This window comes from Panthera tigris, chromosome A1, assembly GCF_018350195.1.
Source record: "Panthera tigris isolate Pti1 chromosome A1, P.tigris_Pti1_mat1.1, whole genome shotgun sequence".
NCBI lineage: Eukaryota > Metazoa > Chordata > Mammalia > Carnivora > Felidae > Panthera > Panthera tigris.
This window is the reverse complement of record NC_056660.1, coordinates 113,063,352-113,081,489: the sequence shown is the minus strand read 5'-3', so window position 1 is coordinate 113,081,489 and position 18,138 is coordinate 113,063,352. Positions and strand designations below refer to the sequence as shown.

The 18,138-nt window shown below is 47.2% G+C and overlaps 1 protein-coding gene across 2 annotated transcripts in view; it reads left to right on the top strand.

The window, feature by feature from the left end:
- The window catches only part of SPOCK1 (SPARC (osteonectin), cwcv and kazal like domains proteoglycan 1), a 510,780-nt gene that overhangs the window by 297,371 nt on the left and 195,271 nt on the right, over positions 1 to 18,138 (top strand). The window contains exon 4 of one of the 2 annotated variants that reach the window (XM_042984416.1): positions 12,663 to 12,698. The exons of the other annotated variant lie outside the window; for it this stretch is intronic. Coding sequence (XP_042840350.1) covers positions 12,663 to 12,698 — 36 coding nt within the window. The remainder of the gene's footprint in view (positions 1 to 12,662; positions 12,699 to 18,138) is intronic. 2 annotated transcript variants of the gene reach the window in all.

Genomic DNA, 18,138 nt, shown 5'->3' with positions numbered 1-18,138 from the left:
ACTGCAAGATGAAAGAAAAGAGGTGAAAAATCACAGATGGCTCCTAGATTGCTGCCTTGACTATGACGTGTGGGGTGGCTGTTGTTGACTCTTAGAAACCAATCGATATATTTCCTTTTGTCAGTTTGCTGCCTCGCTTCTCTGAGAAGACATTCTGGCAGGCTAGGGCTTTCTCCCAGACATAGTGTGGGGATGCTTGAAGGTCTTTAGGTCTTGTTCCATCAGGTTTACAAACATCTCTGATGTTTTCAAAACCATCGTGCCACTGGTTGGATATCATATCACTGACATTACAGATAAAATTAACAGTATTAGCACCTGACATTTATCAAGCCAGTGCTGAAGGCTTTGTAGGCATATTAATTGGTGCGTTATCACAGGCCAACAGTGGAGGGTAATGATTTCCGTACTGCAAAGGAGCAAACCAAGGCTTGGGTTGGTTAATGGACCAGCCAAGGCCACCAAACAAACGCATAGTACGGGATTAGAATGCAGATTTGTCAGCATCCAGAGCCTAAGCTCTTACCCAGTAGGCAGAGTTATTTCCCATGTTGCCAGAGGTCTGTATTTTGGAAGAATTCGACATCCTCCCTCCCGTGGGAAATGGCAGCACATCATTAATCCACATTACTTAAGAAGGATTTCCCGTTATGTCTCTCCAGTCAGCTTGATTAATTTTTGAAGGAGAGACAGTTAGGCAAGGATGACATCGCTCCTGATCTGAGTAGGTTCTTGTTTACACATGCAAGTTAGAAAGCACCCTGTAAATCAAAAAGTTGTGAGCCAGGTAGAGTGAATAATTTTTGTTGACGACTTGGTGAAATACTTTAAATTCACTTAAGCAGCATCGTATGCAAAATTCTTAAGGATCAGAGAAGAGAGAATGATTTTCTCATTTAGCTAAAGCATGCATTACCTTTCAGGTAAACATGGTAATGCCATCCTAAGGAAAAAAGGGTAAATAGCAGTAATGATAAGGAAATCATACGCTGAGCATCAGTAATTAGAAGCGGCTCCCGGGGCTTCCCTAGGGACGACACGAGAAGATGCTCAGGCCTGCAATCTGTTCGTTGCCCTTTTTACCTCGGGACTAAGTCTCGTGCAGTCCGCCTCACCACCTCGATTTTGGGAAATGTTGTCGTCCCGGATGGGTGGTGATACTGAAGCGGTCATTTCTGGCCCCAGATTAGCCCTCGCTTGCCCTCCATCACGAGACTGAGCAGTGATATGGGAGGTCACCAGATCCTTTTTGGACTGTCACTGGTCAAGAACAGAAAAGTGCTCAAAGTTTATCAGCCCTGTCTACAGTGTCAGTTACAGGATTTGGGGAATAAAAAACCAGAAAGTCATCTGTTAGTTATTTGTTAAACCAAGGTAATCCATTATCCTGAATGAAGTTTCATTAAGAGTAATGTACTCATTAGGCATAAAATGGCTCAAAAAAGCTTAACTATCATCATTTCTTAGAATAACTCAAACCTTGGCTAAGATGGTTGACTTTCACCCTTGTGTAACAAGCAATCAGCATTTAATTAGCTGAGCACTTGGATTTGTTGATTAGGGTGCATTCAGGACGTGAATATGGATGACGTTCTTTAAGCAAGATCAGCCGTTGCTTTTCTGAAACCTCTTGTCCAGCGACTTTCAAAGGCTCACAATGAATATGGATGCTAGTGATTATTTATAGAATAACTCGTCTGTTCCCATCCTTAGCCTTTACAAAGTTATTTTTGAGTTTACTGTGACCTGATTTTTAATTCAAGGAAAAGAATGCTTTGTTGTTATTTTCCTTCATGGAGTCTGAGCTCCTCACATGAAGGAGACATCTCAGCCTGTGAGCATCTAACTTATTTACAATTGGAGGAATTTATTTTTGAACTCACATCAAGCCTCTCAGTGTTGTTCCACACAGTTTTTGCCCGTTGCTTCTCCTGGAGGCATTTGTAGATGCTGGAAACACCAGGAAACTGATATGTCATGTGCATTGGCTGTACACTCTTGTCTGCACCCCTTTCAGGATGCTTTAAATCAGGTCTCAAGTAGAGACAAATCCAAGCTTGTCCTGAGCTTGAGTCTGGCGTCTCTGGTTTGTCACATTGCATGACACTGTCTGGTTTTCCCTTTAATTCCCAGTACAAGAACAACATTAAAAGTTAAGTGTCTGTTTGCAGTGTGTTCACATGATAGGTACTTTGTGCAGGTGATGTACAAGTAGACAACTGTACCTTCCCTCCCTGCTGCTTTCTTCATGTCTCTTTGTCCTCTTCAGCATTCTGTGACTCGCTTTTCCTGTGTTGCGATGGGAAGTCATGCGGATTTGCCGCTGCTGCAAGTGTCTGGGCTGTCGTTAGAGGCTGAGTCATAAGAACGGGATCAGGGTTACTTGGAAATGCTTGCATCCGGTGACACACAGCCACATTCTGCTCACATGACTGGCAGCGTATTGTGCCCGGAAGCCTTGAGTGACCCTGGTCGATGGGTGTTCAGGCGGAGACGGTGAAGCCGCGGGCGGGGACCCCAGGGCCAGGGAGCCACATCCGGGCCTCAGTTGGGTTGAGGGGGGGCGTGGCCTCCTGTGATGTCGTTTCCACCCGGATGTGGGACACATGGGTTTTCTCTTTTTATTCCCCCCTGCGTGGAACGGACCCGGCTGTATTTACAACACAGGTCCTTGAGAGCTGAGGGAGAGCTGATGGTAGGAAAAATGATGAGGAAAAAAAAAAGAGGAACAGTGTGTCCCATTTTCTTGTATTCTTTGTCCAAATCCGGATTAAGCGGCCTTTTCAAGGGGATACAGAGTTACCTTTTTTTTCCTTTCCATTTTTCTGGGGAAAAGCTTATATTGCCGTACTTGTTCAAATGAAGTGTGCACATGAGGTATTTTCAAATGTTAACATTGCAGTTGGCAGCGGGGCCTGGATTACATCCCAAATGTGGCATCTCTGGGACTTAGTTAATAAGGTTCTGTTTATATCAGCAGGGAGAATATTAAAATTCTCCCAAAACAGCTTGAAATGTTACAGTGGCTTTGTTTCTGAGGCGTAACAGAAATGAAGCACATTATTAATTTAGAAACAGCTAGGTGGAGCCGCCTCCCGCCCCCCTTAGAATTAAGTGATGAGAATGGGCATTTGTGAAATTGACTGAGTGATCTTTGGGGGATGCTTATTAAAATCCTAACATCGTTCCAGAGTTTTGTAGCAGATTCATTATCGGCTGTAATCTTATTAGGACTGTTTTGTTTTGTAATCACCATTTCATCCATGGGGCCCCTACATGTGTACCATGTTTCTCTGCTGGTCCATCCATTCTGGTCTCTTTTTTTCTGATGACTTAATACCTCTTCTGTCTGTCTGTCAGTCAGATCTGTCACTTGCTGTCTCAGTCAGGGTTGGGCACTGTGTTGCGGATGCCTTTTTCCCTTCCTGGGCCAACTCAGGAAGACGGTTGCCTTGAGATTTACTTTGTTCCCCTTTTAATATTTTCCCCAAACTATATCCTTTAATTTTTTTTAACGTTTATTTATTTTTGAGAGACAGAGAAAGACAGAGCTTGTTTGGGAGAGTAGCAGAGAGAGAGGGAGACAGAGAATCTGAAGCAGGCTCCTGGCTCTGGGCTGTCAGTACAGAGCCTGACAGAGGGCTGGAACCCACAATCCATAAGATCATGACCTGAGCTGAAGTCAGACACTTAACCGACTAAGCCACTCAGGCGCCCCCCAAAAAACTGCATTCTAAAGATGTAGACAGTGGACATCTGGCCTGCAGTGTAACACAGAGCACACTGTGTTAATAGATCGGGTCTCTGTCCATAGCATCACTGTCTTAACCTCTTTCATCCTTTTCTCAGGGTTGTAGACAGAAACCCCCTTGTAGAGCCAGTATGGATTCAAATTCTGACCCAGGAGACTCTCTGACTACTCTGCCTCCTTGTTTGCAAAAAGAGGGATTTGTATAGCCATCCCATGCATGCATCCACTCATGCACTGGGTAGCTAAGATCCTACTATGTGCCAAACATTGTTCTGGTTCCATGGGTACTGCAGTAAACAGAGAACTGCCCGCCTTCATGGAGCTTAGGTTCTAGTGAGGGGGGTAATCAGAATTCAAGCTAAGTAATTAATATGTTGAGTCTGTTTAGTATGAGCACTAAAGAGAAAGAATTAGGCAAGAAAGGGGGGTACAAAGTAGGGAGTTGCTGTTTTATTTTTATTTTGGGAGTGTTTTTGTTGGGGCCAGAGTAGGCCTCATGGAGAAGGTGGTGATTAAAAAGGACCCGACGGAGGTAGATTTGTGGGCAAGGACTGCCGGGGCGACGGGCAGTAGGCGTTGAGTGCCAGAGGACGGGGTGCGCCCAGCTTGTCTGAGGAATCACAGGGGAATCTGGAGAAATGTGAAGAGGGAGCAGAATATTAGGAAATAAGAAGAGAGAGATGATTTGGTAAGGACTTCGACTTTACGCTGAAGAGGGTCACAGGACAGAAGCAGGGAGATCATTTGGGAGGCTTTTGGTGATGGCTCACTCCAGGGAAGTGGTAGTGTGGGCAGAAGGATGCACTTGAATTCGGGCTCTATTTTGGTGGATTTGCTGATGGACTCTGAGGGGGGAAGACTGCGGCAGGGGCTGGTTTGCTGGGGAAGGTTAGTTCACTTTGGGACGTGTTAGTAGTCCAGCTCTTGAGAGTTGGATACGTTGGTCTGAATATCCGGGGAAGGACCCACGTTGGAAATGTCATCAACCTGTACTTGGTGCTTACAGTCCTGAGGTTGGATGAGATCATCATGGGAGTGAGTATAAGCAGAAGGGCAAAGAGGTCTGATGACTAGGACAAATGACTCATCTCCAACATGCAGAAGCTTGGAAGATGAGCAGGAGGTACTAAAAGGCTAAGAGGGAAAAAACTGGAAACAAGGAGGAGAACCAGGAGAGTGTGTTGTCCCAGGCCCAGGTAGAGGAAGTGTGGAAGGAAGATGGAGAGATCAGTGGGGTTAATGAGGCTAATGGAGCAACTAGAGACTGAAAACCCATGAGGTTTAGGTGGCAGCCCTAGGTAGCTGAGAACCAGCCTTGACTCCTCAACATTTTGCTCATAAAATTAGCTGTGTGGTGACTCAGGCACCCCCGCAGGCTCTTTCCTGACCAATATGGACTTCAGAGAATATATACAGAGGAAAACATGAACTGTGTGGGTTGGAAGAGAATTCATGAGGTGAGGTTCTCAGCTGGAATGGTATTAATGATACTAAAGACATGTGACAGACTGATACCTTGTTCATCTGCACACTGAGGCCTTCGTGTTAATACCCAGGCTGGTTCTATGATAGGTGGTTGTGATCTGAAGGAAGGCAGCAATATGTTATGTCCTTATGTGCTTATGTTATGTCCATATTGGGTCACAGTATGGCAGGATCCACTGACTCAGGCTCTGAGGAACAGGAATTTTTCCCCTTAAGAGCTCAGGGTGAATGATGTAAAATTCACTGGGCATAACAGTGGACTAGAATCCATAGTCAGAAATAAATCCCAGTAGTCACTGGTAGGTCTTTGACCTACCACAGATTTACTCTGCAGATGGTGCTGGGAAATTTGGCAGAGTACTTTAAGATAGGTAGTCATCTCATGCTAACCAGTAAAACACATTTATCTGGAAGAGTTATGCATAAAAAATAAGCACACACAAAAGTTAGCAGAGCACATGGTTGAGTTTTCATCTAACCCCAAGAATAGTAGATCTGGTAAATAAAATTAGAAGGTTTGACTACATTAAAATCAAGCTACAATTTGTGTCAAAAATAAAACACAAAGTAAATTAAGAAAAATACTGTCACAAGTAAGTCAAGGAGGTGATAGCTTTCATATATAAAAAGCATTTATAAATTAATAAAGATAAAGAAATTTTACCAAAGACAGGAGTACAAAATTTCATAAAAGATATATAGACAAATAATAAGGAAAAGTATTAAACTTCATTGGCATTCAAAGAAATGTAAAACAAAAGGTAAAATCTTTCTTCTGTTAAGTAAGCCTGTATTTTTTAAAAAGACAACGCTTACTTTGTTTTCTCCCTCTGACAGCTCTTTATCCAGCCCCTCAGTATGCTAACTAATGTGGCAGGCACCACATAAATTGTGGAAAGCACTTTGTCATAAATTAAGAATTTAAAAAAAAGAAAATCTATGTGCTCTATTAAACAATAATTCATCGTTTAGAAGTCTCTCCTAAAGAAATAAGTAGAAATGAGGACAAAGACATATGCAGAAATACATTTATTGCAGCATTGTTTATAAGACCAACATCTGGCAAAAATTATTAGGATGGGCTACGTTTAATGCTACCGTATGATGGAATATTACGGAACCTTTCACATCATGTTCTTAGCAATTATGACATAAAAATGAAAATAGCAGAATACAGCTAAGTTTATATTGTGTGACTTCAATTTTGTAAACATTACTGGCTGATTATTAAGGAAAAAAACCCACTCAGATGTTGTTTACGGATGGTGGCATTATAAATTACATTTCCTATTTTTTGTATGTTTCTGCCTTTCAAAGGTGTCAACAATAGTGACGATTGGTGATGGCCACTGAAACAATGTTTACGGAGTCCTCACAAGGTGTCTCTTGCTGTATCAAGAATCTCCCATAAATTATCTCATTTAATTTCCACAGCTAGGCTATAAACTGGGAAATATTACCATCTTCATTTTATGGATGTGGAGATTGGACTCTGTGAACTTAAGTAGCTTTTGCCCCAGGCTAATCAGCTGTTAGGAAATGGTGCTGAATTTGAATCCATTCGGTGGGTCCTTATCTCCTACTCCATATTGCCTCTCAGTGAAAATGTATTACTGTGATAGTCAGGAAAGAAGAACCTTAATTTTTTTTAAAGGAATACAATGTGTTCCCAAATTTGATTTTTAAGCTTATCTACTTTTGTAGAGAAGTAGAATCGGGATTTTTTTCTCTTGTAACGGAAACTGGAATTTGCGTACTCTGTGCCAGGCATGCTACACACATTATTTCATTTATCTTCACGACGGCCTCAGAAGGTAGATATTAGGATTCTTATCCTGACTTTTGACATGAGAAAACTGACCTGAAGTGGCACAGTGACTTCTGTTGGTGGTCACCCAGCTAGTGCATAGCAGAGCTAGGATTGGGAGTGTCCCTGCTTCATTCTAATCAGGTCCTCTCATACCGCATTTCACGGAGTATCGTGATCTCTCTTTGAGCGTTTTCTGAGTGACCTCTCTTCTTCAGCAGAGCAACATCAAGCCGGCATCCGAGGCTTGCTCAGGACAGTCACTCGTTTGGAGGCCCAGGGCTCCCAGAGCTCCTGCACTTGGAAGGTCCAGAGTCACTTGGACTTGTACAGTGTGGAGAGATTCATGCTGGAGTGTGATCTGGAGGTTTTGCAGAATCAGTGAGTCTACAGTGGCCCATAGGACCCAGGATCCCACCTGGGTTGTCAAGATGAAGGTGATGGTCTTCTAATAGGTGTCCTGCTCAGAACGTACTCTTGAAGTCACAGGGCAGGTAGAATCCTCAACACCCAAGTCTTCGTCCATCTACTCTAGGTGGCTCTTTTATTTTCATTTTTGAATGTCCTTTTTTTTTTTTTGAAATGAGGTGTGAATCATCATCATAACTAGACCAGCTATTGCAAACTGCTGGGGTGAAGATTCTTGGACTCAACAAATACACACTAAGCTCATAGCGCCTGGTGCTGGACACCATGTTGAGTATTGACCACAGAATAACAACAGAAACAAGGTCATCTCTTGCTGTCCCCGAGCTTACAGTGTAGGGAGGAGACCTATTAACCAAGTGATTACATAAGTAAATATGGCTCGTAGACAATGGTAAATGTCAAGTAGGCACACTGTGTTCCACATGGTTATAAGAGGACGGCTTGACATAGAGATGAATTGGGAAGGCTTCCTTGGGGAAGTTGCATTCCAGCTGAGACTGGAGGGAGATGAATGGGTCAAGCAGAGAAGGAAGAGAATTGCAGCCAGAGGGAACAGCATGCTGAAATGCCCTCTCATGGAAAGTAGTGTAGTCATTAAGAGGGCTTGAAGGAAGGCCAGAGTTCAGAGGGTCTGGCTGGAGCCAGACCACAGGGGTGTGCAGAGCACCTTAGGGAATGTATCACTACCTTAGCAGCAGTGGGAGCCCACTGAAGGGCTCTCAGGTGGGTGTGGACACCCAAATGACAGATCTGTGTTTTGAAAAGCTTTCACTGGCTACCATGTGGAGGCTGGGCTGCGTAAGGAGGGCTGGGGCTGGGGTTGTATGGTTGAGAGATTGTTGCTGTGGATAAGTTTTGGTTTGGACTGGGAGGGAGTGGTACTGGAGATGCGAGGGGATAGATGGAGTCAGTATAGTGGAGGGAACAGGAGGGACTGAGGTGATGGTTGATGGAAATGCTAAGTATGAAAAGAGAGTTTCTAAGGCTCCTCTTTCTGAGAATCTTCCACAGCATGTAGCATTGCTCTGAGCACACAGTAAATGTTCATTTGATGGACTCAGGGACACTTGGGTGGCCTAGAAGAGTCACCCTCATCCCTCAGTAACTTTTCCCGCCTCCCCAGGGTGAAGCCTCCTAGTTACCTTAGCCCCCTCCCCAACCACTCCAGATGCCAATTGACTAACTGGCTCTAGATAGGGGTTCCAATAACCCCCACCCTTGGGTTTAATGAATTTGCTACAGTGGCTCACAGAACTCAGAGAAACATTGTGCTGATGAGATTACTGGTTTGTTATAAAACAGCAAAACTCAGGAACAGTCAGATCATGGCGAAGCTTCTACGTCCTCTCCCAGAGCACCGCCCTTCCCAAATCTTCATGTGTTCACTAACCCAGAAGCTCTCCAAACCCAGTCCTTTAAGATTTTTATGGAGGCTCCATTCCTTAGGCATGGTTGATTCAATCATGGGCCTTGGAAGATTAAGATCATTCTTAAAAAATTTTTTTTTAACCTTTATTCTTTTTTGAGACAGAGACAGAGCATGAATGGGGGAGGGTCAGAGAGAGAGGGAGACACAGAATCCGAAACAGGTTCCAGGCTCTGAGCCATCAGCACAGAGCCCGACGCGGGGCTTGAACTCACTAACCGCGAGATCATGACCTGAGCCCAAGTTGGACGCTTAACCAACTGAGCCACCCAGGCGCCCCAGATTGAGATCATTCTTGAGTCACTCTCCCAGCTGGAGGCGTGGGGGCGGAACTGCAAATTCTAGCTGTCCAATCACATGGCTGGTTCTCAGGGTGACCAGCGCCATCATTAAGTGCTTTCCCAAAGGCCCCTCATTAATATAATGAGAGACGCCGTTATCACTCTCCTTACCTAGGAAATTTCAGGTATTTTAGGAGCTCTGTGTCAGGAAATGGGTCGAAGACCATTATATTTCCTGCTCTATATCACTGTATCTCAGAGGGGTCCCCATGATTTTGTATATTTAAAAAAATGTTTTTAATGTTTATTCATTTCTTTTTGAGAGAGAGAGTGCATGTGCAAGTGGGAAAGGGGCAGAGAGAGAGAGAGACACACACACACAGAATCCAAAGCAGGCCCCAGGCTCTGAGCTGTCAGCCCAGAGCCTGATGCTCAGTTCGAACCCACAAACCATGAGATCATAGCCTGAGCTGAAGTTGGACACTTAACCAACTGAGCCACCCAGGTGCCCCTCATTATGCATAGTTACTGCCACCTGGAGTGCTAACATCTGCTTCCCTTTCCTAGAGGAGTCTATGCCAGCCATGCCTGGAGAGATGTAAACCCTGGTGCTTCCCATCAGCATGAAGTCACAACTGTCTTCTCATTTCCAATGATAGGGGTCAGTGAACTTGGCTGGGCTTGATCACCTCCCTTAGAGCCGACAGTCTGGATGATGACTGACATAAAGCTCATGTATCTGGAACTGTGGGTCACCCCCACATCATGCCACGCCCACTGGGAGCTGTCCAAGCTCAAGGCTGACCTGCTATAGCCTGTGGCCAAACAGGGTAGCCATGATCCTTGGCCCCATCCTTCACCCACTGCCCCTGCTCCCACATCTCCTTCTGCCCCCTGCCTAGTGGGGTGATAGCGATGCATGTTAGGGCTGAATCTCAGTTAAGTTTATGGCCACGTGTTCGCTTTGTTAAGAGATCCTTAACAAAAAATCGGAGTTAGGCAAAACCAGAGCACTGGAATCCAGACGGCCTATGTGGGCAGAGAATCATTAAAGTTGGAAAGATAGCTAGTAAACCTTGAGGGAGGGGTATTGGAAACCATGCACATGTGGTGGGTATGCTCACAGTGAGGGGGAATTAAAGAGAGAGGCCGAATCACCTTATTTATTTGAGATTTTAAGAGGGTCATTTGACATTGTTTGGGTGAGAAGAAAAGAAACGCAGTGATGGATGAGCCCTTTGCTGCATGGTGGATTTAATCACGGACTGCTGCCAGGCCCTTCTGTCTTCCTAATTCACACGCTGACCGTGGAGGGAGACTGAATTGCATCAGGGAGAGAGTGGCTACTCTTAGCATTTTGTTTTCCCTGTGGTTAAGCTTGTCGACCCTGAGCGGACAGGACGGGGTCCCTTGTGCTGCCATATGCAGTGTCAGTATGCTTCATCAGAAGGCTGTGACCAGGAATGGGGAGTGATCTGTGGAGGGACAAGATGGGATTTTCCTGCTGAGCCTTGGTTTTCCTACGGATGCGGGAGGATCGTAGTCAGCAGGAGCTCTTAGTGGAGGGGTGGGAGCTGCCCTCTGGAGGCAAATTCAGCAGACCCTGGTTCTGGGGAGTGGGGGTCTCAGGGGAGGGTGTGGAAATAAGACTTGGCTATGCTCTGTGAGCTCCTGGAGGGCAGGGCTGTCCACAACTCTCCATCTCCCAGGACAGAACCACACAGGACTGAGTCCTGAGAAAGAGAGACTGGTGCCCTTGCTCCCCCTTCCACTGTCGTCTCTGCACACTCCACCTGCTTCCACAAAACTGAATGGCTGTGGTTCCACTGACAGGCCACGTGGTCTCTTACTCTCGCACCTTTGCCTATGTGCGAGAAACACTCTTCCACTCTCACCTGGCTAACGCTCTCTCGCGCCCTTCAGGTCTTAGCTTCTCCTAGGAAGAATTGCCAGCTGTGGAGTGGTCTCCCCTAGACATTACATGTCCCCCCTCTGTGCTGCAGAGCCTCTCATCCCGTTCTTACTGCCTTTCCACTGTCTGTCCTCTTCACCGCGAGCACTTGGAGAGCTGGGTACAGCGCCTGCCACAGTCCAAACTCAATACTTCATTGATGAACGGGAATGATGAAGGCCTCCGTTCGGCTTCTCTCCCCTTGATGATGAAAAGGGGGTTATTGATTCTAAAGCTTGAAGGAAAAGAACTTGTGTTGCACCCATCTCTTGTCCCGTCTGTTGGTGATGGCATGGCAGGCTCACACTCTGTCCCTGCCTTCTGGGAATATTCTGTCTGAAACGGGCACATTGGCATACCAGATGCCCTGAAAACCAAGACCCCAAGCAGCCTGGGGATTAGATGAGCACCTATATACTTGCCCATTCTGCCCAACAGAGGGAGAGGTGTGTGTTTCTCGGCATGTCTGTGGGGGATAAGAAGCCTCAGAGCTGCCTCTGGGAGAAGAGAGCAGGTCCTGGGCTATGGTGGGGCTGGGGCAGCCTGACGGGTTGGTTACATGATAGCACCATTCTGTCTCACCCATTCTCATTTCCACACTATTAAATCTGCCTTTCCTAACATATCCTTAAAGGGGAAATAAATTACCAGCACTCTGTACCTATAGCCCGCCATTATTACCACTAATGTAACTTCTCAGGGGCAGTCAGGCGCTGTTCATCTGTCATAGTCATTTGCACCCCCAAAGCTATATTGAGCTATCAAGTATTCATAGGCACCGTCTCGACCTCCCATTTTTCTCTGCTGGTTTTACCCAGCGGTTTGAGGGCAGAATTAAGTGCAGGCTGTGTTACTACTCGGGGCTTCAGCTCTGTCCTTTCCATCCCTTTCTTAATTGGGTTATTTCATCAAAGGCAGGCACCAAGCATGATGTATAAAAGAATTCTCAGGATATTCTGTGGTGATGGCCCATTATTGGTCTGGGGAGATGTCTGTCTCTCACTTTGTTGGGTAGAATACGGTGTTGAGGATGGCTGGTTCTGGATATCCATGGTTTGGCCAGTTGGCTCTCCTCCGCTGCCTTCACCCAATGTCAGTGCTCCCACCACCCCGTTACTGTGACCAGGAATCAGGACATCAAAGTGCTTCCTTCCCATCTACCTGCTCCCACCTGCCCCCCACATCCCGTCAATACCTGAGGCCTGCTGGGTAATCTTCAAGACACATGAAGAATTATCTCCCCTTGCCACTCCTCTCTTCTCCATCTCTTGTCTAAACAATTGTAGTCACCTCCCAATTGGCCCACCTGCCTCCCCTCTCGCCCCCTCCCATGCTTGCCACACAGCCTCCCACAGTGATGCTTTCTTCTTCCTAAGTGGCACATTGACAAGCACAACTCTGTCTGCCCACCAGTTTTAACACAGCTTATCGGCTACAGATCATTTACTTAAAGAAACAAGAGAACATAGATTTGTTAGTGAGGACCCCAGTGTTTGCTTCCTAGATCTCATTCTCTTCTTTCTTCTCTAAAGGTACTACAGCCCTGTGGTTTCCCTCTGTGTGTATCTGTAAGTAAACATGTGTGCTGTGTTTTACATGTTCTGAACTTCATACCTTGATTGTTGATTTCACGCAGTTCCAGCTCATTCGCATTAGTTGCTGGTAGTCCTTTGGGGGCATGATTCATTTGTCCATCCTTGTGTTGATAGGTGGTGAGTCATCTTTTTCAAGTGTAAGTCAGATGGCGTTTCTCCCTTGCCTACAGTCCTACGGTGCCTGGAGAGGAGGCTGCCCCAGGCCATAGGGACTCATTTGGCTGTGCCCACGCTGGTGACTGTAAGCCTAACACAGGCAGGCATCAGGAAGGAAGGCAGCTTGGGAGTGGGAGAAATCCTTCTAACTTAGACTAACTGTGGGCTTCCTAGGCTTGTCTTTATTCTGACCAGAGTGGCTCCTCTTAGCGGGGGGTACTAACAGGTAACCTTGGGCTCTGTTGCTATGGGTTTCACATCTAGAGAGCTGGATTTGTGCACCATTGCCAGGCTATCATGTATGCTGGGCTCTGCTGCAAGGGTCATTCCCCCTCTGTCCTCGGAAGGAGTCTCTTTGAGCTGGTTTTGCAGGTCACTCTCTTTTTGATCATCCCTTTCCTAGATCTCTCATGTAAGGGCACATGGTGAGCAGACAAGGGAGCTGAGAGCCAAGCTAGGTGAGGACTGGGATGTGGCCTTCAGGGTGGCCTGCAGGTCTCACCTCTTGGTGAGAACAGTCCCTTTGGAGCGCAATGATAGAGGATGCAGCCCGAGCGGAGGCTGAGGCAGTGGAGATGGTAGGAACACACTGAGTGCTGATGTGGGTCCTGGTTTACTGCCTTGTCCACCCAGCTGCCAACTCTCAGGACTGTAAGAGATTGAAAGTAGTGCACTGATGCTTGGATCATGACTAGGCATATTGTGGGCCCCACTTGTGTCAGACGTGCCCTTGTTTAAGCCTCACCTGTACGATGAGCCTCCACGAGGTTGCAGTAACTGGCCATCCTCCCAACTTCCACACTCTGCCATCCCCACTTGTGTGTCTGGAAAACTTTGTTTCTCATGACTTGTCAGGGTGGAGCACTGTTAGTGACGGCCTGTCTTGTAGCAATGCCATGTTCATTGTGTGTTTGATCAAGGGCTGGGCTTTGAAAGGCTTTAGCTGGCAGAGGGCCGGCTTGCATCTTCCCTGCCCGCGCTCTCAATTTCTCTCTCTCTCTCTCTCTCTCTCTCTCTCTCTCTCTCTCTCTCTCTCGTCCTGCAGGTACCTCCTGAGCTGTGGGCCCAGCTCACATCTGTTTGCTGTTCCCTTGGTGACAGGGCCTCCCCTTGAGCACCCTGGTGCCACAGTCTGTCACCTCATTACACACCAGCCCCCACTGCATTCACCACTTTCCTTTCAGAAAATTTCGGGCCTTTCTTTACTTTATTAAGGCTCAGGAGCCTTGGAAGGCCCTGGATCAGAAACGTGATTGCTACCAAACTGTCAGGAATGGAAGTCGTACAGGTGTAGGTAATTTGCTTCTATTTCCTGACTTAGAAAGAGAAAGTCAACAAATTAAAATAATTGCTGAGACTCTTCCAGTGCTGGAGCCGGCACCATCTGCTTGAGCACTTCCAGGGCCCTGCCTCAGCTCAGGCCCCTCGGGGTTCTTCCCTCAGGGCAGTTGGGCACAGGGGCCAGCTGGTAGCTGATGTCTGGTGGGAGGGGCTTGGGAGAAGGTGACTGGAGCCCTGGAGCAAGTACATTTGAAATGGAAGCAGTGGAACCTGTGTAATGCCTTCCTGGCCTCCAACGCGCAGAGAACAAGAAATAAAAATATCCCTGTGGCCGCTCAGGACACAACAAAGTCTCTCTTGTGTTCTCTTCTGTTCCAGCCTCTCTCTTTCTTCTCTCTCTCTCTTCCATCTGAACCTTTATGTTTCCTCCTCTTTGTGCCTTGATTTCACCCCTGCCCCTTCCCTTTGTTGGCTTTTTCAGTCCCCATCTCTGCTGTCTGCTCTGCCGGTGCTGGAGATACAGTGGTCAACAGGGCAGACAAAAGAACAGACAGAGTGATCACGGCATGGTTCAGTTCTGTGAAGGGAATGCACAGGTGACAGTGACAGAAAATAGAAGGGAAGGATGGTCCGAGTGGCCTCTCTGAGCTGGAGATGTTTCAGAAGAGGCCAGGGGAGTGAGTCAGAGCCAGGCATGGGACATTCTCGAGGGACAAGGCTGGAAGAGGACACAGCAGGCCCCATGGCCTCTGAGCAGGACAAATTTGGGAGTCCTGTCAGAACTCAGAGGCACTGAAGGTGAAGGTGAGGAGGGAGGTGAGGGGGCGGTGGAGGAGGCTGGAGGGAGAGACCACACCAACACAGGATTCTCAGGAGGGACTCCATTGTCTCAATGTTGTTTGCCCTCCATACACTCATCCCCTGGGCTGGGAGCTGGGTTTTAATGTGGCTGTCCTTATACTCCCTGCACTGGGCTGTGGCCTCTTGTTGGATTTCTTCAGCTTGTTGAGTTTATTTGAAACCTTGTCGAGCTGCAGCCAGAAGCTTAGGGAGGGAGTTCCTTACCTTCTCCCAAACTGACAGGAGCCCGAGCCGTGTTGGGTGGCAGGTGTCAGGAGATGATGGGGCATCCCGGAGCAGGGGAGAAGGCTGGGAGAGAAAATGGCTTTCTGTGGCCAGCTGCTTAGGTCATTCAGGGAGAGTGGCTCGTCTGTTCCTGCACCAGGCTTGTGCCTGCTTCAGGGGCTTCCTTCGACTCTGGATATCTGGATTACGTTTACTCATGAGCTTATTTTGCTAGTCTCCTGTACACAGCTCTGTACCCTTGGGAGAAAGCAAAACTCCACGTGCTCACTGGAGAATATGTACTTTACATAGTAATTAAAGAAAGCACAGCTCTGTTATAAAAACTGGATAAAGTTGGTTCCTGGCCTGGAGAACCCTTCCATTGGTGGTTGCTGGACTCATTCCTAGGGCTGCACTGCCTTCCCATCGCAATGATGTTGACTGTGATGGTAGATAAGCATCCAGTTCACAGAGAAGGCAGGTGTGACTTGCCCAGACTCATCCAGCTTAATAGTGGAGTCAGGACTTTTATCTGGATGGTCTGACCTTCACCCTTTGGGCCTCCTGGCCTGCTGGGGAGGACAGGGTGTGAGGAGCACAGTGACTTGCCCCTGTCTACACAGGCAGCAAGAGGTAGAGACCAGACTTCACTGAAAGTCTTTTGGCTTAATCTGGGCCTTTTCCAGCCTTCCCCGAGCTACCCTCACCCTCCTTGATGTTCTCCAGGTCCCCAAGGTCCTAGAGCAGTAGCTCCCAGATCCTGTCCCTAGACCAGTGCCAAACAGAATGCACAAGAGTCACCTGCAGAACTTAAAAGTGCAGCATCTTGGGCCCTGCCATCAGGATTCTAGTTTCAGGAAGTGAGACCTAAGAATCCGTATTTTTTGTACAGTTGGGTTTGAGAACAGGGACCCAGATACTTATACTGGGAATGATGGTTTGCAGGCTAGGACGTCTTCCAGGGCCCTTTGGTCTTTGTAGAATCGGCTGTTCTTCCTTTTGTGACCCCATGCAGGTCGCTGTCTCATTTTGTATAGACTTCTACACCTGCTCTCCCCACTTTCCAGATGCTCACCCAGGGCAGATAGTGGTACTCACGTGTATCAACAGTCCCTGTCCCACAGTGAGTACTCCGTACAGATTCGTGGGATTAAGGGATGGGTAAAAGTATGTATTTATACATAATTAAATGTCCTGTGTTTACAAAGAGCGTTACCTATTCTTTCCAGATAGAGACTGGGGAAGCTCCCTGGGGTTCTCATGCCATTTATACCAAGAACACCAGTGCCGGTGCCTTGTACCTAACAAATACACTAGAAGTTGTTTCTCCACTCGTGGGAGTGCATCCCTACTAAAACGTTCATGTTTCTTGACCAAGTCTCCATGAACATAGAAGACATGGAAGGTGATTGGCTGGAGGAGTCCAGGGCATGTGGCTCTAGAGAGGGGGACATCTGGAGTTTAGAGGCTCAGCCTGATGGCGCCATGACCAGCTGCACTGGCCTTCAGCTTGAGACCTTCATCTCTGGGGATCCTGACAGTCCTTGCAGCAGGTCACTATCCCTGCACTGGCCCGAGTCATGGGTTGCTCCATCTCTGCCCTCGGGGACTTCACAGTTTGGTGGGAAAGACAGATCCAAAGAAATGTTGACGCAGAGGTTAAGTGTGAACGGGGAGGTCTTTCAGGCAAGGGCTCTGAAAAACAGACTGGAGTATGGGGTGAATCTGGGCTGTGTCTCTGTGACCTCTGGCACATTAACCTCTCTGGGGTCCCTCGTTGCATAGTGGGGATCATGATAGTACTGTCCTGGGCATACAGTAAACATGGACAAATATTTGTAGAAAAATCAAGAGCTGCAACACTCTTCAGGAAAAGCTTCCCATAGAAGGAGGCATCTGAGTTGTGTTTGGAAGAACAACTAAGATTTATCCAGGAGAAGAGGGGCCTTTGGGGTGGAGAAAACTGTAGAGCAAAGGCGTGGAGGTGTGTATGGTATAGGAAAGAAGGCGCAGGCAGGTCATTCGTTGCAGAGACTGAAGTTTTAGGTGGTGGGGAGCCACAGATGATGAGGGCTGGGGAGGTGTGCCCTCCTGAGCATTTTAAGCTCCGTTTCAGAATTGATGGTATCTATCAGAAGATGTTAAGCAAACAGGTGGCACCCTTGAGCCTATGCTTTACATATGGTCTTTATACAGAGAGAGGCTCTGAACTCTTCAGCTCTGTGGGTCTCTTCCCATGAACCCATTGTTGCAAAAATTATTTGCAGACTGTTGTCCTTGTATCCCCTTTAGCCAACAATGGAAGTTTGGCAGATGCATGCCTTGGGGACTAGAACACTGGGGGCTTGTCACCTTCATGACCAGGTCTGGTCCACCATGTCCTGTGGTCTCCTGGAGGATGAAAAGTAATCATCAAGCAAACCTAATCAGATTTCCCAGGCAGACGTCTGCCCAGCCTGATTTAGATTATCATACTTTATCCTCAGCTCAGAGAATTGGTGATGGCGGCAAGATTAGCTCACACTTTGCATTTGCCCTGGGAGTTTGCACAGCAGCAAGCCTGTTTGTCGGTTAATGCTCCAAAGTTTCCAGCCTCCATGGGGACCACAGTTCCAGTTCTGTTTAATGTTGTATTCAAATGCAGCAAAAGAGAGGCACAAAGCTGATGGCAAGCTGGAAGCTTCTCGGATTGGGAAGCCAGCACGAGGTTCCCTCCCAGTCTTGCCTTTTGACGTTATCTCTCCTTCTCTGAATCCAGCCTGGAATTTCATTTCTAAGGCTGGAGTTTCAGAGAGCCCCATTCTGTGAGCAGAACCATGGTCCCGGTTGACTGGTGCTTCCAGTCCACTCCAGTCCCCATGGCTGATGGAGTGTAGGATCATAAAGAAGATCCCTGTGTGTCACTGCCCTC